The 23,555-nt window shown below is 39.7% G+C and overlaps 1 protein-coding gene across 7 annotated transcripts in view; it reads right to left on the bottom strand.

Annotated features, from left to right (window-relative positions):
* Nucleotides 1-529: 529 nt before the first annotated feature.
* HMG20A (high mobility group 20A) overlaps nt 530-23,555 on the bottom strand; it is a 78,470-nt gene continuing 55,444 nt past the window's right edge. For 4 of the 7 annotated variants that reach the window (XM_055555625.1, XM_055555623.1, XM_055555620.1 and 1 more), the window contains 8 exons: nt 22,773-22,920; nt 19,976-20,188; nt 17,004-17,136; nt 15,887-15,918; nt 8,362-8,437; nt 7,447-7,662; nt 5,930-6,072; nt 530-2,983 (listed from right to left, as the gene is read on the bottom strand). In XM_055555625.1, the coding sequence (XP_055411600.1) occupies nt 5,936-6,072; nt 7,447-7,662; nt 8,362-8,437; nt 15,887-15,918; nt 17,004-17,136; nt 19,976-20,188; nt 22,773-22,920 (955 nt within the window). In that variant the 3' untranslated portion in view covers nt 530-2,983; nt 5,930-5,935. Of the gene's footprint in view, nt 2,984-3,490; nt 3,618-5,929; nt 6,073-7,446; nt 7,663-8,361; nt 8,438-15,886; nt 15,919-17,003; nt 17,137-19,975; nt 20,189-22,772; nt 22,921-23,555 lie in introns of those variants that run through there. The other 3 variants (XR_008705248.1, XR_008705249.1, XM_055555621.1) reach the window with 3 other exon arrangements.

Genomic DNA, 23,555 nt, shown 5'->3' with positions numbered 1-23,555 from the left:
GCTGAGGCATGTCAGATGAGGAAACTGGGAACAAAGCAAGTCTTGCCCAATGCCACATAACTAGCTTACTCAGAGGGCAGCAGGCTTTGGAAGCCAGGAGAGCTCATCCCTAGAATTTTAAAAGCATGCTGAAGTAGGCGACAAATTTCCTTTAAAACAGATTTTGACTAATGAAGGTAGTGTTACTTTTGAAGGCAAGTATTTAAGGAAAATTTATCTCTTTAGTCAAAAGGAAGACTGTCTTTAGGCCTCCTATCAAGGGGGCTGAAGTCACTGACTTTAAGAACATGAGACTTCTTTCAAGTTGCCTCCAGAATACTACTGCTACATTAGAATGAATTATAATTCATTGTATCCTTATAGCATACATTAGGAGAACTGAACCCTCAAACAGGCTAAGACACATTTTGAATAAGCAATTAATAAAATGAATGTTACCATTTTAAAAGTGTAACAGACAATGATTAATGTAGAGTTAACAAAGTCTTTATGATAACAAGGCAATGCAGGTAAAACTGAATCAAGTGGATTCAACATAGAAAAGTTTTTAATGAGGCAAACATCAAGCAAGCATATCGACTTCTTTAAAAAACAAAGAAAATCTAAAAGTTTAATTACAAAAACACTTGTACAGAAAACTTGGCATTTCAACAGTTTCAAACACGTGTATACATTTTTTCCCTAAAATTTCATTCTGTCAGAATCTGTCTCATTTTCCTCAGCTGCTCTTTGTGTTTTAATAAAAAGAAAGAAATCTGTAACACTGAATAGGCAACAACTTATTTCTTGAGAAGAACATATTAGTGCAATAATATCTACAAGTTTACTGGGAAATGTGAATTTGGTATTGTGTTAGCCTCTGAGCTCACTTACTACCTTCCTGGCTGGGCACAGAGGAGAGAGCAGACAAGACAGACCTGCTTCCCAGAGCCTTCTTGATTTGTGGCAGTTGAATTCCAGCCACCAGTGAGTCAGGTGTAGCTGCTGGGGGGCCAGCATGTCAGAAGCAGGTTGCTATTTTGTGAAAATGCTTTCAAACTGCCAGCTTTCTTGAGATCTCATGCATTCCCGATTACGGATGTCTCTCAAGTCAGTGTCAGGTATCTATCCAGACGAAGGAGAAGGATGAGCTCTGGCCCTATTACAGCCTTCCCTGGTGCACAGCACTGCTAATAAGGCTGTGCAAAACTAACACAAAGGCGAGACAGAGAGAAATATGAGGAGGAAGAAAGGAGACAAAGTATTTGGCAGAAGGCAGACACAAACTCCAGAACTGGCTTGGCTGTCCTTCTGCCACAGACAGTGCATTCCAGCTTGGACTGAGCAGGCAGGGTGTCTGAGAGAAGAGCTAGGAATGGCCAGTGAGAGTAGGAAAACACAGAAGAGCAGGTGAGTTGGCAGGTTTATAGAGATAATGATGGGCTCTTATTCTCAAAGATGGCCAGGGTGGTATATGTATGGGCTTCAGTACATGAAAATTTGATGTGTGTTCACGTAAGAACTTTTAACAAGGTTGTTTTTTTGCTGTTGTTTTGTTTCCTTTGGGTTAAGAAAGAAATCAGGGGCGGAGATGCTGAGAAGACAGGAGGGTTGCAGCAACATGATGGGGGTGTCTGGCTTGCACCCTGGCCTGTGAGCATACTGTGAGGGGGCCACACTTCCACCTGCCCTTGGTGGCGTGGTGCCTAGACAGTGGGCTCAGTGTGCCCTGCTTTGGTTCCAAAGATCTCAGCTGCAACCGCCAGCCTTGTGCTCCACAGCATCAACACATAACACAACAAAACCAAACCCTGAGGTGAAAATCAGAAACCTCTCTTCCCTTTTGCTGTGTATTTTTTTTTTTAATCACAAGAGGGGAGAGGGAAGGAAAGCCTGTCCCTTTGACACAGACTCTGCAGTTATGATTAGAGAAGAAAGACAAAGGATGGAGAATTCCTCTGTGTTCTCCTCTGTCAGCTGGCAGTATTCTGATGACATTTCCGCCATCCGTATCCATAACTTGGTACACCTCAAGCACACAGGGATTTCCTCTGTTTTCACTTATAAGAAACTTTAGGATCTTTTTCACTACCAAGTGAGAAACTACTTTTCTTGTTCTGTCCTGTTTACCAGTGACCTTTCTCTCAGCAAAAATATTCCACAAGTCACTGCCAACAGATGGGAACAGAAGAGCCTTGCTGGGGCCGGGACGCAGGGTACGTGCAGGAGCGGTGCTTAGAAAACAGCAGGCAGTACCAAGGGGGGAGGAAAGAGTGCTCTCCTTCAGGGCAGCAATCACAAAGCCTCCACTACAAGGGCTGGCACCCACTGAGCGCTGTGTGGGGTATGAGACACAGCCTCGCTCCACAGGACACTGTCAACAAGAAGCTCCTTTCTTTGGAGTCACAGCAGGACAATGATGGGAGAAGATTGGGCCTGTCCAATGAGAGAAACTCTCCTTCAGAGCCCTGCTGAGCAACAAAGCCCAGAGGTCAGAAAATGGAGACATCTAACTTGGTGGGGTGAAGAAAATATAAAAAAATTAACCCCCAAAAGCATTAAAAAAGAAGTGACAGCTAGGTAGGAAAACCACTGATAAAAACCACAGAGCCAGTGATAAGAGAGTCCAATCTGAATGAAGCAGAACAATGAGAAGGCTTCCTTTCTGCTGCAGAAGGTGCCTGTCTCAGGGGTGTCTAGTCAGCAGAATATACGCAGACCCACTTGAACAGAAGTATAGATGATAGAAGACTGAAGACTTGTACATGGTCAAAGCTTCACAAGGACAATTCCATAGGAAGTTCACATACATGTTCCTTTTGCTGCTCCCTCACATGGCTTCCTGGGGTGAAGGCATGTACCTCATAACTGACGGTTCTTTCACAAGCAGAATAATCTGTACGCCCTCTCTGCCTCCACTCAACTCAAATTTCCACGGATGGCTTCTCATTCTGAACAAGTAAAACCACTTACAGAACATCCTGGAGCTCTAAGACCTGTAGAACTGGGAGAAAAAAAACAAACGAAAAAAGATACCAAAAAGGTAAGCACAGATCAGAAAGGGTTCAGACTTTGGGTGAAAATACTGCGATGCTCTATCTTCAAAAGGGTTAAGGTGAGTAGCAGGGTGTATGTAAACCAAGGAGCTCATAAAACTGCCAGCAGCCAACCTCACTAAGGCATTTTAGACATTTCAACGACAAACGTGGCCCCGCTCCAGTTCAGCCACAATGGGGAGGTTGGAAAATTGCCAGCCAAACACAGAAAACCAAGTATCAGGGACAAATTCGATGATGAAAAATGAGTACTTTGGTCCTGGTCAATCAAACCAACTTTCTTCAAGTATAAATCTAAGGCTCCCTGCATGTGTAGGGAAGTACTGTGTGCATAAGATGAATAAATTCTTACATCGATAAAAATGCAATAACATAAAAAAGTTGTTTTCTTTCCAGTCCTCAAATAGGTAACTATTTATCATTTGGTTCAACTGAAATCAAGCAACATATGGCTTTTGATACATACAGTAGTCACCTCTCCATGTGAAATCACCCCCATGGCTTCCTCCCAGCTCCATTTTTTCTAAGTATAAGTTAGCCACAAAGAAAGATGACAGCTGGGGTAATTCTTCCATTGTATATCTATAAAAAATAATTATAAAATGGCTGAACAAAAATTTACATTATAATTGCTGGATTGTAATTTTTTCCTAATTACCCCCCATTTATCTTACTGCTTTCATTCTAAGATTTTCAGTGTTCTCCCTTGACACCCATCCCTACCCCCTTGTATCAATGTTCTAGAAACTCAATTGCATTTAGATACATGTGTTCTAGTTCTAGAATCTGCATTTGCCTACTTAGGTATTTTTAGGCAAGACATCTCACCTCTCTGGGACTCAGTTTCTTTGTATGTACAATGATGGGATTTCTAAAGACCCCTTCCAGCTCTAACATGCTCCTCTAAAAACCATAGACCATTCGCTTCCTTTCACTTGCTGGCTCCTGACAAAGGAAGAAAAGTTTGCCAAGCCCATGTCAGAGTAATTAATTGCACCATGAATGCTGGGGACATCAGGCCTAGTTGTCTGTACATATTTGTATAATGAAGCCAAGCTAGAATTAATCATAGTCTTTATAACTGTTTCATTTGACAGTTTCAGAGGGTGTGGAGAGCTAACCATTCTTGGTTATGTTTACATGGCTAGATTGTAAAAATCTGTAGTAACAAAACCGTTCACATTTTCAGCTACTCTTTCTTTTAAGGGCAAAATATTTGTAGGTTAAAATCAAGGATAATGATAATGTTCTAGGTTTTCAAAGACACCTCAGAAAGCAGATATGACAGTTTATATCCTTAAGATGGGTAAAGCTTTAGGAAAGTCTTACTGGCCAAATGCTCAAAATGGAAAACCATTTTTGGCTCAAAACTCACAACAACTGCCCTTTACCTGTGTGAGGAGACAGCATGTTATCAGTTACCATGTTCTTCCACAGTCCTCCACACTGTTTCTCCCAGCTCTTTCTTTTCAAGCCTACCAGAGTGCTAATTGAAAACACTGTGTGAAAATGAGAAGGGTGATGAGCTCCTGAAAATCCCAGGCCTAGATTTACAAGCTGTTTCCTTCATAAACAGCAGCAGTAATGCCATTTCTTTATTCTGTAGGGAGTCCAGTCATCTCTTAGAAGTATGGTCTGTTCCATCTGGCTACTCACTAGAAGGACAGTAATCCTTTCCCCCATCAGAGCACGACTCGGATAAAGTATGACGAATCGCCCTGTACAGTTACTATTGGAGCCCGTGGCCAAGAAGGATAGAGACGACTGCCTTTGTCTCTGCAGGCAGACACGACCTCGTTAGATAAAGAATTATAGGCGTTATTTATTCTTGCACATGTTGCTCAAGGTCCAGACCATGTTAGAATATGAACATGTATATGAGTATGCTCATTTACCAGTAGGACAAATAAAGATATAAATCCATGACCAGCCTTGCTAAGAAGTGTATCCTGCCATCCACTCTTGTTTTAGGATCCATATATGGCCATTCACCGTATGGTCCAACCCTAAGATTTCCACATAGTTCATATGTCTGCAGGGATGGAACAATTTAATTGACAGACCAAAGGGCTGTCAACTGTGGAATGACAAACTAAAGGGTACTCCATCTCTAGGAATCTGAGTGAAAGAATACCAGTTCCATTTAAGAAATGATACTGATGACTGACCATTAGTACCAAAAAGTTTATAAAGGCAGGCCCCCTTTAGAAATGTATTTTTTCTCTTCTAAAAGGATGTAAAACATATTACAAGTCATTTGTTGAATGTATTTTTTAAAAGTTTATTTTCTCATTTCTCTCCTTTCACTTATTGAGAGTTTATATATTTTTTAATATATTCAATCAAGGCATTAACTGTTTCACTGTAAGTTTAGCCCACATTAACATTTAACACACAACTGTTACTCTGATATTGAGTGGTGAATGAAAAGCTTACTGACATAGGCTTGTACACATACAATGTCTCATTGACTATTGTGAATTATCGTTAAATTTACAGGGAAAAGGAAGCTTAACAATTAAGTGATACTTATTTTGTCCAATGTGTTCTTTGGGGGGTTATTTCCTTTAAATTTCTCACTCAACCTTCAAAACCCTTTGGGAAACTAATACCTAAGAATACAACTTAATAAGTGACACAGCTAGAATTGAGATCCAGCCACAAAAATCATGCTCTTTCTATTAAGCCACATGGAGGTATGCATGAGGAAAAACTATCTTGATTCAGTTTTCCAACACTATTTTCTATATTTAGCAACCAAGCAACAGGAATCTTAAGCCTCCAACTCACTTATTCAATGTCATTCCAGGATTTTAGTAGTATTAATAAAGTCTAATGCCATCTTAGTTTTGATAATGTGCTGGCATGTACGAATCAAGTCAGTGAGCACTCACCATTCCCTAACGATCAAGCCTGTTCACAACTTCTCGAACTGTAGCTATGAAGTTTTCATTGTCTTGGGGATTAGCTAAAATAATACTGTGCAGTCTGTTCATATAGGAGTCGATAGTGTCCACTGTAGGTGTCTCTCCACTTCCTGAAGTGAGATAAGAGAAAGTAAGAAAAGCTTGCCCATTCAGTTCAATAGTAACACAGATCAGTGATTCCACAGCAAAATAAACTTGATTCTAATGGGGTCTGCTCCACAGAGAAGATTTTAATTTCAGAGGAGAGACTTTTAGACCTCAAAGAAATGAAATTAATCCACATACTCTAAATAAACAGATGGACTATTATTGCTGCACAGCATATAAGAGTAGTTGCATAAAACAGGTTAAAGACTCTCTTAGATCTGCTGTGACTATTTTCAACATGAAAACATATATAAGAAATACTAGTATTTATTTTCCTTCCCATTAAGACAATATCACAAAACCAGTACATTTATATCAGAAAAGTGCTCTGGGAGAACAGGTGACGTGGGAGAGGGGATCAAGAAATAAAAACGTCCAGTGATGAAATAAACTAAGTCACGGGGGTGGAGTGTGCAGTATGGTGACTGTAGTCAACAGTATTGTACTCCATGTTTGAAAGCTGCCAAGAACGTGTATCTTAAAGGTTCTCATCACAAGAAGAAAAATTTGTTTGCAACTTAGTATGGTGGTACAGGTTTCCCAGGTAGCACTAGCAGTAAAGAACCCACCTACCAATGCAGGAGAGGTAAGAGTTCACTCCCTGGGTTGTGAAGATCCCCTGGAGGACAGCATGGCAACCCACTCCAGTATTCTTGTCTGGGAAATCCCATGGACAGAGGAACTTGGAGGGCTACAGCCCATAGGGTTGCAAAGAGTAGGACACACCTGAAGTGACTTGGTGTGCATACACGCGTGGTGGCACATGGTAACTAGACTTGCGGTGTTCATTTCACAGCGTATACAGATACAGAATCATTATGTTGTACACTGGAAATTAACACAGTGTTATACATCAATTATAGCACAATTAAAAAAAAAAGAAAAGCACTCCACTGAGGATTTATTACACAGTTTCAACTATTCTGAAAATCAAATTAAGCTTAATAGAAAGTAGATTATGTTAAAATATAATTGAAGGAAAATTTAACTGAGCAGAGTCTGAAATTTTGGATTATTTTAACCAATGGGCTGTGCTGTGCTTAGTGGCTCAGTCGTGTCTGATTTTTTGAGACTGAATGGACTAGAGCCCACCAGATTCCTCTGTCCGTGGGGATTCTCCAGGCAAGAGTACTGGAGTGGGTTGCCATGCCCTCCTCCAGATTTTAACCAATACTGAGATTTTATTACATGACCTACAGAAAACTCTGAGGAAACGACCTCGGAGTTTATTGGTCTTCCCCTTGAAGGGCGACTTCAGCTTCACCACACCAACCCAACATATGCAGCACTTCCCCATCCCCCACCGCTTTACACGACTCAGGTGGGGATGATGTTACCAGGCAAGGGCATGCTGGCGAAGCTGCTGGTCAGCACCTGCCGCAGCGTCTCCAAGTGCTGCTGTAAGACGGTGTTGCGGCTGCGCTCCTGGATCACATCCACCTCCAGCTTCTCCACCGCTGTGCGCATGCTCTCCACGTGCTTTTGCAGGGCCGCGTTCCTCTCCTCAAATTCCATGTTGGATTTGCGAAGCTGACGGAGCTCTGCCTCCCGAGCTGAGGACGCAAGCCCCCCAAAACACAGATAACACAGTGTCTCTGAGGAGTGCAGTGACTCTTCTAGAAGTTCTGCTTAGCTATCTCTAATTAGCTGCCCCTCCTACTGTCCCTAGTCTTATTATGGCCTTTCAGATAGCAATTTCAGCAATAAAACGCCTGGCTCTCCAGAGTTATTTTAATTCTTAAAGCTGGTCATATTCTATACTTAAGACTGCAAGGAACAGCTGCAATTCCCAGTGTTTGTTTGTTGGGTCTGTTTAAAGCTGTGCTATGAGAAGCCTGAGGGGTTTCACAGGGGAATCCTGGGAGATTGGGCAAGCACAGCTGTGGGTCCAAAGCTTATTGTAGTGGGGTCAGCTTTGCTCTTATTTATTTTATATTTTGGACATCCATGCAAGCTTTCATTTGTACAAAGGGTTCTTGGCTAACAGCCTGAAAGCAACTGAATTAGTGATGTATATTTATTTCTTCTGATTCAGAGACTAAAGCTACTTTGACAACACTGGCTGAGCTTTCCTCCACTGGTTTCTGAGTAGCTATTTTTAATAGAGAGTGAAATAGAAGCAGCTTCCTTCTTCCAGACCAGTCCCAGGGTCAGGAATATCACTACCATTGCTTTTGAGCAATTAATTTCTCCTGACAACTAAATCCCCTGTCACAGATGTGAGGAACGCAATGCGATCCTTTGGTAATCACCTTTGCTGTGGTTCAGGAATTCCTCTGTAAATATAGGGATGTCAAAAACAGACCGTTCCTTTACTTCTGCTTCTTTCTGTGAATCAAGAGTAACAAAACAGTTAATCCTTAAACTAAACAGTAGTGCCTGCAGCCATAATGGTCATGTTTTCCTTAACGAAATAGTAAGATGAGCAGCAATCAGTCAGTCTAGGTGAGGCTGTGAAGAAAATGTATTCACCTTTCCTTTGGAACCAAACTTTCACAGAGCTCAAGCATGTTAAATATTCAGATCTCTCAGGTGACAACTGCTGTGCAATGAGAAACCTCAAAATAAACGACATGAACTTCCCTAATGGAGATGGTGGAAACCATTCCTCAGCTCTCTGCTCTGAACAGTCAACAGTGTACAAGGGAGAAAGTGACTGAGGTAGGTATCAGTCACTTCAGTTCAGTTGCTCAGTCACGTCTGACTCTTTGCAACCCCATGGACTGTGGCATGCTAGGCCTCCCTGTCCATCACTGGCTCCTGGAGCTTGCTCAAACTCATGTCCATTGAGTTGGTGATGCCATCCAACCATCTCATCCCCTGTCGTCCCCTTCTCCTCCCACCTTCAATCTTTCCCAGCATCAGGGACTTTTCAAATGAGTCAGTTCTTCATATCAGGTGGCCAAAGTATTGGAGCTTCAGCATCAGTCCTTCCAATGAATATTCAGGACTGATTTCCTTTAGGATGGACTGGTTGGATCTCCTTGCTGTCCAAGGGACTCTCAAGAGTCTTCTCCAACACTACAATTCTAGGTTGGTCATAACTTTTCATCTAAGAGGTAGGTATAGAGAAATAATTTCTGGGTGATTTTTCCATTGCTTCTGTTGGTTATGCATATAAAGTGCTCTCTGAGATAGGATGATTCAATCTAACTTTGCAGAGTGGACAATAAGAATTTTAAGCAGAGATCTGCCAGCCACAAGCAATAATAAGGGTATTCCATTAGGACGTCTACTTATTTACAAGGGCAGCCTGTAATGGGGATCTTTCAGACTTTCTTCGGACACAGGAAAAACAAATAAAACCAAAAATTCAGTAATAACTAGGCTCTAAATATGAGAATGCCAAGGATTATGTGAGAGAAAAAATAATAAACCTAAAATTAATTCACCAATAAGCCATTAAAAATAAAAGTCTCACAAAACCACTGCAGAACATATTCCACAATGATCTTTGCGAATAAAGTCAATATTTCAAAATGCTTTAGCAGCAATTTCTACAATGAATTTAAAGTTGAAAGCATTAAGAATATAAATTATAAGTGTCTTGGCAGTATTTAAAATCTTGCATAATATAAGATGGTAAAGAAAACAGTGGGAAATGAGTACTGAAGAAATTACTAGTGAAATCTGAGGATTTCAAAACCTTTATAACATATAGAACAGTTTAAAAAGTCTAGAAATCATTCCTATAAAAACACATTTAGTGCCAGAGATAGAATGTATATTTCCTACTCTTGCCACCACTGGTCTTTTATCTTTGAACACAAATATGATTTGGTGCCCAGCAGAAAGGCTAAGCAGTTAACAGCCTATGAGGGAACTCTGACAGCCAAGCTCCTGTTTTCGTATTGGTGCCTGCCTTGTTATGGAGGGCTGGGCTATGTGAACTGCCTGCCAAGGGCAGCTCATTAAGAGAGACATCTTGGATGGAAGTGTGAAAAACTATGTATTTACCTGAAGAAACTTTCAGCACTTAATTTTTACCCTTTTACCTCTTAAAGAAATAAAGTGAAGTTTTCCAGAATGATTTAAAAACAAACAACAGAAGTATCACTGAAGGCCCCAGTTTCAACAGGCAAAGCTCTGCCTCTAGCCAGTTCTTCAGTTCAGTTCAGTTGCTCAGTCATGTCCGACTCTTTGCCACCCCCATGAATCGCAGCACGCTAGGCCTCCCTGTCCATCACCATCTCCCGGAGTTCACTCAAACTAATGTCCATCGAGTCGGTGATGCCATCCAGCCATCTCATCCTCTGTTGTCCGCTTTTCCTCCTGCCCTCAATCCCTTCCAGCATCAGAGTCTTTTCCAATGAGTCAGCTCTTTGCATCAGGTGGCCAAAGTACTGGAGTTTCAGCTTTAGCATCATTCCTTCCAAAGAACACCCAGGGCTGATCTCCTTTAGAATGGACTGGTTGGATCTCCTTGCAGTCCAAGGGACTCTCAAGAGTCTTCTCCAACACCACAGTTCAAAAGCATCAATTCTTCAGTGCTCAACTTTCTTCACAGTCCAACTCTCACATCCATACATGACCACTGGAAAAACCATAGCCTTGACTAGACGGACCTTTGTTGGCAAAGTAATGTCTCTGCTTTTGAATATGCTATCTAGGTTGGTCATAACTTTCCTTCCAAGGAGTAAGCGTCTTTTAATTTCATGGCTACAGTCACCATCTGCAGTGATTTTGGAGCTCAGAAAAAGAAAGTCTGACACTGTTTCCACTGTTTCCCCATCTATGTCCCATGAAGTGATGGGACCAGATGCCATGATCTTCATTTTCTGAATGTTGAGCTTCAAGCCAACTTTTTCACTCTCCACTTTCACTTTCATCAAGAGGCTTTTTAGTTCCTCTCCACTTTCTGCCATAAGGGTGGTGTCATCTGCATATCTGAGGTTATTGATATTTCTCCTGGCAATCTTGATTCCAGCTTGTGCTTCCTCCAGCCCAGCGTTTCTCATGATGTACTCTGCATATAAGTTAAATGAGCAGGGTGACAATATACAGCCTTGACGCACTCCTTTTCCTATTTGGAACCAGTCTGTTGTTCTATGTCCAGTTCTAACTGTTGCTCCCTGACCTGCATACAGGTTTCTCAAGAGGCAGGTCAGGTGGTCTGGTATTCCCATCTCTTTCAGAATTTTCCACAGTTTATTGTGATCCACACAGTCAAAGGTTTGACATAGTCAATAAAGCAGAAATAGATGTTTTTCTGGAACTCTCTAGTCAGGAGGGGCAGCAGTGAGGAGACACCCCTTGTCCAAGGTAAGGAGCAGCAGCTGCGCTTTGCTGGAGCAGCTGTGAAGAGATACCCCATGTCCAAGCTAAGAGAAACCTAAGTAAGATGGTAGCCAGTTCTTGGTGGATTTCAAAGAGAATTAATGTATGGGTAAGAAAGACTGGTTCCAGAAGAGATCTTAGATATATTTCACAGTGGCTTTCTCTCAACTCTGCTGGCTTACCATATGCTTTAACTCTGTTACTGTACAAGACATAACAGATATAAGTCCACAAATGACTTTAGATAAAGGCTTATAATTTTATCATCCCATCCTGCTCAGTCTCTTACTTAACTGTACTGGCTTGCTGCTGCTGCTGCTGCTGCTGCTAAGTCACTTCAGCTGTGTGAGATCAATTTACTTAGCTATAGGTCTGAATATATGCCAGTCAGATGGGTTGGTGTGGATGCCTGGCTCCCATTACCATGGTACCAAGAGCCCTCTCCAAGGCTTAGATTCTGCTCAGACAGGTAATTCTGTTTTCTTCCTTGCTGGAGCAGTCCAGACCAAGCTAACTACATAAGGGCAGAGGATAGCACCACATAAGTGCATTAACACACTGCCTCTTTGTACAGATTCTTAAGAGTACAAAATAAGAAACACCACAGCAATTAAATGAAACTGTTCAGTCTCTGAAAGGCCAAGAGAGAAATTCTGCTTAACTGAAGAGTCGTCATAAAAACCATCAGCACTGTTCCATTACTTAGTACGTTACTCGGCATTGGAGAGGATACTCTTGGGGGCTCAGATGTACTTGAGCTGCTCCAAGGATCACTCAAGGGATTAAAATCATAAGGATTTCATTACCTCGTCATTGAAGGGGTCTAATTTGTTCACGTTGAGTGTCATTTTGTCATTTTTCATAAATTAAAGGAGAAACAAAATTATTGTTTCTATCTTAGTCCCCACATAAGATTTAGACACTTTCTTGAGAGTAACACTAGCTGACTCCTGGGTCTAGCAGGCTGGCTTCTGATTTGAGAGGAGCAAGAATACTCTTCACTTTGGTTTTCATTCTATATATTGAGTGGAGGGTAAGAGAACAGAGGCCTTTTGAACTGAAACTATTTTGCTGTGATCTAGGCTCAGGGCCAGAATCTCATGAAGTGATATGCTTCTCTCAAGTGCCCTTTACTTTAAGGAATGCTCTCAATATTGTGTACAAGGCTGAAGTGCCCCACTGCTATGCAGAATGGCTTGAATGGCTTTCAGGTCAGCATTTCTTGAGCTCTAACAGGGCTCCCCAGTATCTACCTTGGTAACAATGTCTTAGGAATCTAAGTTCCATTAAGGAATACAATAGATTTCTTTACTACATATATACAAATCAAATCATTTCTGTCTCAAGTGGCAACAAATTTTGCTGACACCACAGGCAGCCAGGCCCATTTTAACTTGCAACACTGTTTATTCCATATAGTGTGCGGGCACTGCCAAGAGACCTTAATAAGCCTGGGCTATAGACGCCTGGGTTTCAGTCACAATTCTGCCTCTAACCAATTCCGTAAGTGATTCTGGGACATTCTCTCCTTTCTTAGGCAAGTCATTTTCCTCACTGGCAAAATGAGGGGGTCAGGTGAGAGGATTTCTGAGGTCTTAGTAATTTTGATGTGAGCTTGAAAACTGTTTTATGGCATTTGCCATTTTATTCCTAATAGGATAAGAAAAAGGAAATAAGCATGTATTTAGAAATGTGATGTTTCAGGCACGTTGCAAGATACTTGCTCTTTTATTAACTTCCTCATAGCTCAGGCCACTTTATCCAAAGATATATATGTATATATGTGAAATGCCCCCACAAAACCTAAGTCATCTTTAAGGTCCGATTCAGTTGCTCCTTTCCATGGGGCTTCTGTGGCTTTTTTTTTTTCCACTCATAGTGCTTTCTTATTTTTCTTAACTCTTATTATACTAAGAGGTTATGTGTGGCTGTGTTTAAAAACCGTCAAACCAGTTTTTTAAATTGCAACTGTTTTGAAATTACCTAATTTAGTAAGCTATTATTCAATGAAAAAAAAAAAAAAACTGATAAAGTGAGTGACATTAATTGAGTCAACAACCTTACTAAGAGAGCTTTATCCTGACCTGGGCATACAACAGACAGGCTTATAAAGCCTAGTGTATATGTACTTGAGAAACTACTGCTGGCTTTCCACCTACTCCCTCCTTTTCTTTGGTTTCACGTGTCTAATCCTGAAACAGGAAAATCACAAAGAGACTTATTCCTTTTCATATACTGCAGCAATTCCTATCATACTAAAATAACATATTTATTAAAATGCTTAATTTTGCAAATCAGCAGCAGCAGCTTCTACGACTGACTAAGTCTACTAAATCTTTTCTGATTGCAACTATTAACTTTATTAGAGGCAAAAAATGCCATGGTTTGGCCAGCAAAATCCATGTTGATGAAAGGAGTCAGTCACTGACTAGAAAATGTGAGATCTAAGATTTTACTGTCGATACTCTCTTTTGTAACTATTAAGGATACAGAAGCTATAAAAGATGCTTAATAGGGAAAAAAAGAAGTTTAGAAAATTTATGATATTGGTGGGCAATAAGTAATTAAACAAGTATATGGCAGTATAGAAAACTTATAACACAATTCAATTATGATTTAAAACATATAGTGTACATACAGTTTCTCAAGCAAAAAAAATTTCATCCTAATTGGAACACAGAGATGTCATATATAACTACATTTATATAGGATTTATATGAAAAATAAAATGTTCATATTTACCATGCTTCTCACTTTATAATTCATGGATGGTGATAAATCTATTTGAATTGTGAATCTAAAAGTTTTCTCTACATTTTGAAGGTAACCAATACCAAATTAGGTATGAGAACTACAACTCCACGATAAATAAGTTATTATTTTGAAGAAATGATTTCCTTGATTTAGTGAAAAACCCAGGGCATGCAAAAGAGTGCATCAGAAAATTCTTTTTGTGTAAGTTTCCATTGTTATTTCAACAAATGGGTTTTGTATAAAAACAAATGAGTATTTGTGGAATAACTCCTCTATATAAGAACATAATGCGAGATGGTATGTGGATGGGTACAGAATGGAAACTAGACCACACATGCCTTCAAAGAGATTATAATCCAAGAGTGTTAATGACAGAAGCACTTGAGTAACTCTGGCACCTTAGCCAGACCAGCTAAGTGCATAAAAGACATAAAGAGAACTGTGAGGTTTAAAGGAAGTTGGAGGAAACAGGAAAAGCTTGAAGGAGAAAAATGGAACTTGAAATAGGGTTTGATGGATGACTAGAATTTAGAGGCAAAATTGGAGGATACGAGAGGGTTAGATACGAGAGGGAAAGAAAGTATTCTCATGAAAGGAAGAATATGAGCACAGACATGAGGCAGGAAAGGATGGGGCACTTAGAGAACAGTCAGTATTTTTTAAGTACATAAGATATATATGGACAGTTTGGGAGTCTGGAATGGACACGTACATACTGCTATATTTAAAACAGATAACCAACAAGGAACTACTATATGGCACATGGACCTCTGCTCAGTGGGTGGCAGCCTGGAGGGGAGGGGCGTTTAGGGGGGAATGGACACATGTATATGTAGGGCTGAGTCTCCTCCGCTGTTCACCTGAAACTGTCACAACATTGTTATTCAGCTATGCCCTAATACAAAATAAAAAGCTTAACAAAAGAGACAGATATAGGAGTTAGGTTATTTGGAAAGGGAAATTGGCACTTAATTACAGAAAACCCTGGTTGCTGAGTTTGAATGTGATTTGGTAAGCAATGAGGAGTCACTGAACATTTTTACGCACGAAAATACCACACATTTTCGTACAATTATATATTAACCATAGGCTAGTCGGACACGACTGAGTGACTGAACTGAACTGAAGTATATATTTAAAGCTCTCTATGCAACACAGCCAACACACATAAGCCTCAATCCTATACAGGAACACACATCAAAATGCTATTGCTGAAACTGAACCAAATGGAGGGGAAAAGACCAGTAAACAAATATGTGCCAGGGAAGAAAGGAGGCATAGAAATCAAGATATTGTCACTTGTGCTCTGCAGATGCTGTAAGTTGAACAGTGCATTTTAACTAAATGCTGGATTTCCTAAATAACAACTTTCTGAGAGTCACAATATAGTATCTGGTGATGACAATTATGGTCAAGTTATAGCTATTAGTTGGTCCCCATTTCTATACATCACTCCAGATTCCAGCCATCTTCAGCATTTAAAGCCAGTAAAATTCTTGTACCATAAGAAAGGACTGGAGTTAGGGGCTTTAGTTCAAGAACAGACTCATGACGTAAGTGTCTGCCATATGCTAAGAATCCTTAAGCTAAAAGGCAACTAACTCAATCCTAATTACAGGATAGAAAATGCTCTGCCATTCATTAAAAAACAGTCCAATAGCATTTCAAACAGCATCATCATTATATACATTGTATACATATATCACATGAACACACAACACACAATGGAGACAGAAAGTTAATTACCTCATGATCATGAGTGGCCTGTCGGGCTGCATCTAAAAATATGAAAGAACAAGAACATTAAGCTGAAAAACAAAACAAAATTCAAAAAACTTAAGGAAATGACTGTGCCAAAATACAGAAACTGCTGGTATATGTGGGTTCTCAAAACATATCATATTTTCTCTAATAGCTTTATTAATCAGTCAAGAGTTAAAGGGAACCCCGTCTTATAGGTTATGCAATTAGATGGAAGAGAAAGAGCAGACACGGTCCTCACCTTTAAGGAGAACAGGGTGGGAGAGTGGACAGGAAACACATGCCAAAGGCTGTTTGCACAACATTACAGTTTAGCAGGCAAGATGCCCAAATGCAGAGAAGACGCAATGGCTAAGGAATGACAGGCTGTTATGAGTGGGGCTTCTTTCTTTGGCAGTGTTCCCTGAAAAAGGGGAACTTTAGCAATACTTTAACAGTGTGATGAACAATTTTACAGAAAACAAAAGATCCATGGAGACCAGGATCTTGTTTACCTTTGCATCCTTAATGCCTAGGTGAGATCCTGATATGTAATAGGAAGTGTCCAACATATTTTTTGAATACATGCAAACAAGAATGAGTGAATTAAAAAGATTAATCACTGGAAGCGGGGAGAAATGATCACATGAAAGGCTTAGAGGTGTTAGTGAAAGTGTTAGTTGCTCAGTCGTGTCCAGCTCTTTGCAACCCCATGGACTGTAGTAGCCTGCCAGGCTCCTCTGTCCATGGGATTCTCTAGGCAAGAATACTGGAGTGGGTTGCCATTCCCTTCTCCAGGGGACTTTCCCTACCCAGGGATCAAATCCAGGTCTTCTGCATTGCAGAGAAATGCCTAAAGTGGAAATAGAAGAAAAAGCACAGGCAACTAAAAGGGGCCTTGGAGTACAAGTCAAACTTGATCCTGGATATGGAAACCCAACTGAAATTTCTAAATGAGAGCAGTGTGATTTTAATAAATGTTGAAGATGATGCTTTAAGTGAATCTAGTATAATAGAGAAATGATAGAAACATATCTTTTATCTTTATTGCTCTAATAGTAGGCTTTATGACACTACATCATGCAAAACAAACTACAAATATATTTGATTCTGGTTCTGATACCTTGCCTATGAGATTTGCCTTTCTGACGGTCCTGGGTTTTCCTGCTGAAAACCTTGTAGGCCTCAGTCTTCTGATACTGCTCCAGTTCCTTCATGTAACGTTCCTTATCTCTGTCTGCCTCATCAAGGTAGCGCTAGGAAAGAAATGTGGAATTATTTTCAAGAACTAGATCTGAGGTACAATACTAAAGAACTTTTTGAAGAAAACAAGAGATAATTAGAACATGGAAAGAAAAGTAAAAGTGGAATAAGCTTTGAGCATTAAAAAAAAAAGTCATGTGAAAAAAATATCTCAATTATAAAAGAAAAAGGCAATTTTGACTTTTTAGACTATAGCCTTTTTTAACTTACTGAAGACAAGTTCTATTGAGGTCATTCTCATAAAAAATTCACGAGAAGATTATGGTTCTTCCTCTAATCCTATAGATAGAAGTACACATGGCTACTAGAGTCCTCAACACACCACATAGGCACACTTAAATCTTCCCAGGGGAGAGGATGGAATATTACTCTGTTTCTTTATCCCCAACCCATTCTGAGGGGATGATCTCATACATCAATTCGCCTTTTAAGAGTCAGGAGAGAGGAGACACAAAGAACATAAAAAAGAATGACCTCATCCTATGGACCTAAAATGGACTACTATGAGAGAGCCTGTATCTACATGCCTTGTGCTATTAATTATTTAAACAAAGTTCATTGATCTACTAGGATAATTTTGTTTAATGCCTTGTACTTTTCATTCATCAATTAGGTTTAAGAAATAGAGTATAAAAATATTGCTTCTAAATGAACACAAACTAGAGGCAGAAATTATGTTAATAGCCTTGTCCCAAAAGCCAGATATAGAGGACACCCTGGCCAAATCTGGGACAATTTAAGTATCAAATTTACTTAGTAATAATTTATAAACCACTGGGAAACAGAGAGATTCATATGCCTATACCAATAGTAAATAAATAATAAACAAATACATAAATGGAGAGAGGAAGAGGGCTCTTGCTTAGAATGCTAAGAGTCAACCAGCACATGTGAAGTGAGTGCTAGAGTTGGAAAATCATCATTTTGCAATCATCATGGTAAAGATTAGATCAAGAAGAAGTTATTATTGACTGCTAAATCTAGGGAAAACTCTGAAATGGAACAGACTATTTGCATGTTCTTAAAATGTCTCTGCACAGACTGCTTCTTAATTATAAGGGAAAGTGAAAAACTTTACTGAGTGAGCAAAATTAACATTACCAACAAGAAATAAATGACATTGTGTGACTGCATATGCGATACCGTGAGAAGGGCCAACACCATCTATACAGTTTTCTGACCAAGAATGCATGACCTCAATCTAATCATGAGGAAACATCAGACAAATATAAAATGAGGAATGTTCTGTTAAGAGTAAACAAAAAAGAGGGGGAGGAAGAGAGAGAGATGGTATTCTTAAAAAAATATCAATGTCATAAAAGACAAAGAAAGGTTGTGGAAATATCCTGGATTAAAGGAATCTAGAGATTTGACCACTAAACACAGAACCTGAACCCTGGAGTGGAATCTGAACTGGAGGGAGAATGTTACAGAGGAACGATGTTAGGTCAACTGATGGAACTGGAATACAGATGGTAAGTTAGACAGAAGTATTGTGTTCATATAAAAGTATGAGGTTGCTAACTGTGGTTAAGTGAGAGAATATGTCTAAGGAAATTCGCACTGAAATATTTAAGGGTAAGAGGCCACGATATATGTAACTTACATGAAAAAATTCAGAAAAAAATTGTGTGTGTTTGTGTGTGTGAGTGTGAAACACAGAGAGAAAGAAAGAGCACATGCCCAATCTTGCCCAGGAGAGTATGTTGTGTTAATAATACATGAATCTGAGTAAGGGCATTTGGGCATTCTTTGCTTGTACTATTCTATGCCTGTAACTTTTTGTACATTTGAAAAAATATTTTCAAATAAAAATTTAAGAACAAATACTTGCCTTAACTAGTTATCACTGTATTATCTGAAAAATTTTAAACAATGATCATATATTAATTTTGAAATAAAAAAATTAAAAAAGAGAAAAGAGTAATTACTACGTACAGCTCATGATCTCTGTCTAGCCCTTTATACATTAGAGCTAAAACAATGGATGATATACACTGTTTTCTATTAGCTTGCTACCACAAACACAGAGCTTCAAGTTGCAACTCAATCTGATCTCTTTGAAATTTTTTTGAATTCAGTTAATTCCCAAGAGTGTTTTTCAATTTGGTTTAATTTGTTTGGAATCCTTTTTCAGGAGTGTAGGACATAAAAAGAATTACAGATATACTTCAGATGCTGAGGATGCTGGGAACTTTTAACCCCAAACCACTCTAACATCATTACCATCACGCTACTTTTGTGGCACTTCAGTCAGTTTGTGGCTATCTTGTCCTTAATTCCGCTCAGATCTCTCTAACAGATGGATTTGTTTCAGTTTGGCAATAGGGTTAATTTCTGTCTTGGAGGGGAGAGAATTCAAATAGTTCTTGCTTTATTTTCCATAGTAGGTTAAATTTACCAGAACTCCAGTTAAAAAAATTTATTAAAGCAGTTAAATCTTTTTCTTCAAATTCTTATGTGAACAGCAGAATTTTATCAAAATTCTCATTTAACTCAGGACTTTTCATTTAACTCAGCAGGATAAATCATGTTCATAGATTTCTTAATAATGAACTACTTTTTACAGAAGTCTTTTTGAACTCAGTGTATAAAGCAAATAAAAGTAGAGCTACTTTGGTTGAGGTTGCTCACATGCCTGCAGCAGACCCTGAAAGAGTATAAAAACTACTATGCTAAATAAAAGGACTAAGAAGGACCCTGCTATTCTGGTCTCCTAGGTATCATGACAAAAGTGAAGAATCAAGAGTCCATTCTCTTTGCTTTTCTGACAAAAATTATTTTTGAGACAGAATCAAAACCAAGCAAAGGATCAGGAATAGGAACAATTACCTGTTTTTCCTCTGGAGGAAGTTTACTCCATTCATTGCCTAACATCCTTGTAATTTCTGGAAATGGGACTTCTGGTCTCTTTGCTCGAAGCTGTTCTCGACGCTCATTCATGAACCGAACATATCCTGTAAGAGGGGATTTGGGTGCATTGCTGTCTCGAAGAGGTTTCTTTCTCTTTCTTCCTTTGGACCAACCTCCTCGTTTACTTCTTTGCTGCAAAACAAGTCAAAATTAAAAAACCCCAAATCAAATTACAACAACAAAAATTTTCCTAATAATGCAACAATGAACACTGACAAACAAAACAGGATTAAGTGCATTTTCCCACCATTAAGGCCCTGCATAGTCAAAGCTCTCCAAATCTGTTATAGAACAAAAGACTGCAATGCAGTCTGCAGGAAGGGACTCCAGACGGTTCACCTGCATACCTTTTTATGTACCACGCTACACACTGTTTCACTAAGGGGCCATTTTAGCGCTAATCCCAACAGATAAGAATAAGGAGTACCGGGGCTTTCCTGGTGACCCAGTAGTTAAGAATTCGCCTTGCAACGCGGGGGACACCAGTTGGATCTCTGGTCTGGGAGGAGGAGCCCATGCGCCACAGCTACTGAGCCTGTGTTCTGGAACTTGTGAGCTGCAACTACTGAGACCATGTGCTGCAACTACTGAAGCCTGTGTGCCCCGAGCCTGTGCTTGCAACAAGAGATGCCACTGCAATGAAAAGCCCATGAGCTGCAACTAGAGAGTAGGCCCTGCTCTCTGGCAACCAGAGAAAAGCCTGAGCATAGCAGTGAAGAAGCAGCACAGCCAAAAAAAAAAAAGTGAATATTAAAAAAACAAAACAAAAGGGTAAGGTACCCCTACCACAATCACATAAATAAACTCTGGCCGTCATATGCACTTAACAAAGCCTGACTCCTGCCAGGGGAATATTCTAGACGAGAAAGGCAGCACATACACAGCACTGTGCCAGGGCAGCCGACACTGCTACAGTAGATCAGATCAGAACAAGATGCTGTCACATGCACTTGTGACAACAAAAGAAGAGACAAGCTGTAGCACTGGGATCAAAATCATTATGAGGGTCTTTCTCACTGATATCATTCAAAAATCAGTTTATTTCCCACAGCAGCTAGCACTATAGAATTTAATATATAAGACTTAGAAAAATTTAGTAACTATAATATATCCAGAATGAAGACAAGTTATTTGGCTTGATTTCTTAAGATGTTTATTTTATAAATCAGAGGTTTTATATGTTATTAAATCAAAAGATGAAATCACTGCTCCCCACTGCCCCCCACCCCCGCAAAGTTTAAAGGACTAAAGTACCACTAATGTTTACCACATTTTTTTTCTTTGTTCTTTTAAACAAGATAAAAGGTACTTTTGCTTCATAATTTTACAAATACATATAGCCTATCAGTTAATAAAGGTTTATGGATACAAGCATTTTTATTTCAGAGCAGAGAAGATAATTAGAATGAGATGAAAATATCCTAATATCAATTACCATACCGTAACTCCTTCAAATATATATACAATGGTACAATAATTCAGCACTGGGCAAATGGTATATTTGGTAACAGTTTTTGTTGTTGTTTTTGTTTTGTAACCTGAGTAACGTTTAACATTAAAGCTACTAAGGATTTAAGATGTTTAAGAAGCTTTAAGCACTCATTATGAGGCTTCTCAGGTGGTGCAGCGGTAAAGAATCTGCCTGCCAACCTGTAGGAGATACAAGAGACCCAGGTTTGATTCATGGGTCAGGAAAATTCCCTGGGGTAGGAAATGGTGACCCACTCCAGTATTCTTGCTTGAAAAATCCCATGGACAGAGGAGTCGGGGGCACTGCAGTCCACGGGGCTGCAAAGAGTTGGACATGACTGAGTGACTGAGTACACAACACACACAAGCATTCATCATAATTTTTAAGAATGCCAACGTAGAAAGAATCAACTTTTTCAAAATGAGAATAAAGACAAAAATCAATGGTGGTACTCTTCTATGGCTTAAAAAAAAAGTACCTTAAAACACAGACAATGTAATCAGTCATTTGTGAGGAACACTGGAAGTCCAACAAGGGCAGTAATGCCCTTGTGTGAATTAGAAAAAGATGCCTTCTATGGGCGGAGAAGGCAATGGCAACCAACTTCAGTACTCTTGTCTGGAAAATAACATGGACGGAGGAGCCTGGTAGGCTGCAGACCATGGGGTTGCTAGGAGTCAGACATGACTGAGCGACTTCACTTTCACTTTTCACTTTCATGCATTGGAGAAGGAAATGGCAACCCACACCAGTGTTCTTGCCTGGAGAATCCCAGGGATGGAGGAGCCTGGTGGGCTGCCGTGTATGGGGTTGCACAGAGTCGGACACGACTGAAGTGACTTAGCAGCAGCAGCAGCAGCAGCCTTCTATGGAAGAGAGAATGACCTGGCAAGTCTTGTGGACCCTTTGGGCACATATGCTGCAGGTGAGCAGTACGTGGTCTTGAGTAAGGGCATGTAGACTCCTCATTAATTACTTATTTAATTTAATCATTCAACTCATTCCATAAGCATTTGAGCATCCAATCTGATGCAGGTATAAATTTTCTTGGCAGGGGATAAAGAAGAGTCTACTTGTCTCTATATCATTAAAAACATTAATATGGTTCTATGTAAAAAAAGAAATATAAAACAGAATATTCTGCAGAATGGAAGGCCAGAGGATGAACACCTCAATCAACTCCCTTGCTGACTGCTTCTTTAGAAGCCTCAGAGACCAGTAACAAGAGGAGATGCTTCAGCTCACCTCATCTTCATGCCTCTGTTCATTGCCTTCTGCTGTATTTGAAGATTCATTCTGAAGCAGCTGACCTTGGGAGAGATCCTCTACAAATTCTGGATTATTGGTGGATGACGTGGCTCCACTGCTATATGGAGCCTCTGGGTGGGTTAACCTGCAGAATGATCGGCAGAGTGGAGAAGTTTAGTATCAGCAGCATCAAAACTTCCTACTCATCAAGGTTCAAGACACATTTCACTGCCAGCAAAATCACATGCCAGCCCTTGAATTAATTCCCCACCTCATTCTGTATAAATGTAAATAAACCATATCTCCATAGCAATTATAGAATACTTTTAAAAAGGTTTCAATGCTTGATTGGACTAGCTCAGTTCCAAGAAGAAGTCTCCTACTAAAAACAACTATAATCTTTCTCCCGCAAATTACCTCTCTCCTCAATGTAGACTTTACATTTTAGCTCTGAGCATGCAGCTGACTTTTATGTGCTACTTTTCATGTACCTCCAATGTGATAAATGGAAAACAGTATTAATGGAAAAGAATAGGAATGGGAGTTGTAGAGGCAGTTTGCCCCCCATCACAAAAGAGAGAGTTCTTTAAAGGCACAAGAAATTTCTCTTACAGTACATTCCATAGGCTATTCCTTCTGTAGGATTATAGTGTTTATTGACAACGAGATCATCTAAGAACAATATCATCAAGTTCAGAAATTCAGGTATAAACATTAATAAGTCAGAGATACACACTTTCTGTTCCTACCATTCTGTTTCAGATGAGTCAGCAAACCTCA

The sequence above is a fragment of the Bubalus kerabau genome, chromosome 19, assembly GCF_029407905.1.
Source record: "Bubalus kerabau isolate K-KA32 ecotype Philippines breed swamp buffalo chromosome 19, PCC_UOA_SB_1v2, whole genome shotgun sequence".
In the NCBI taxonomy this organism is placed as follows: domain Eukaryota; kingdom Metazoa; phylum Chordata; class Mammalia; order Artiodactyla; family Bovidae; genus Bubalus; species Bubalus kerabau.
The sequence above is the reverse complement of the archived record's forward strand: the minus strand, read 5'-3'. Positions and strand labels throughout refer to the sequence as shown.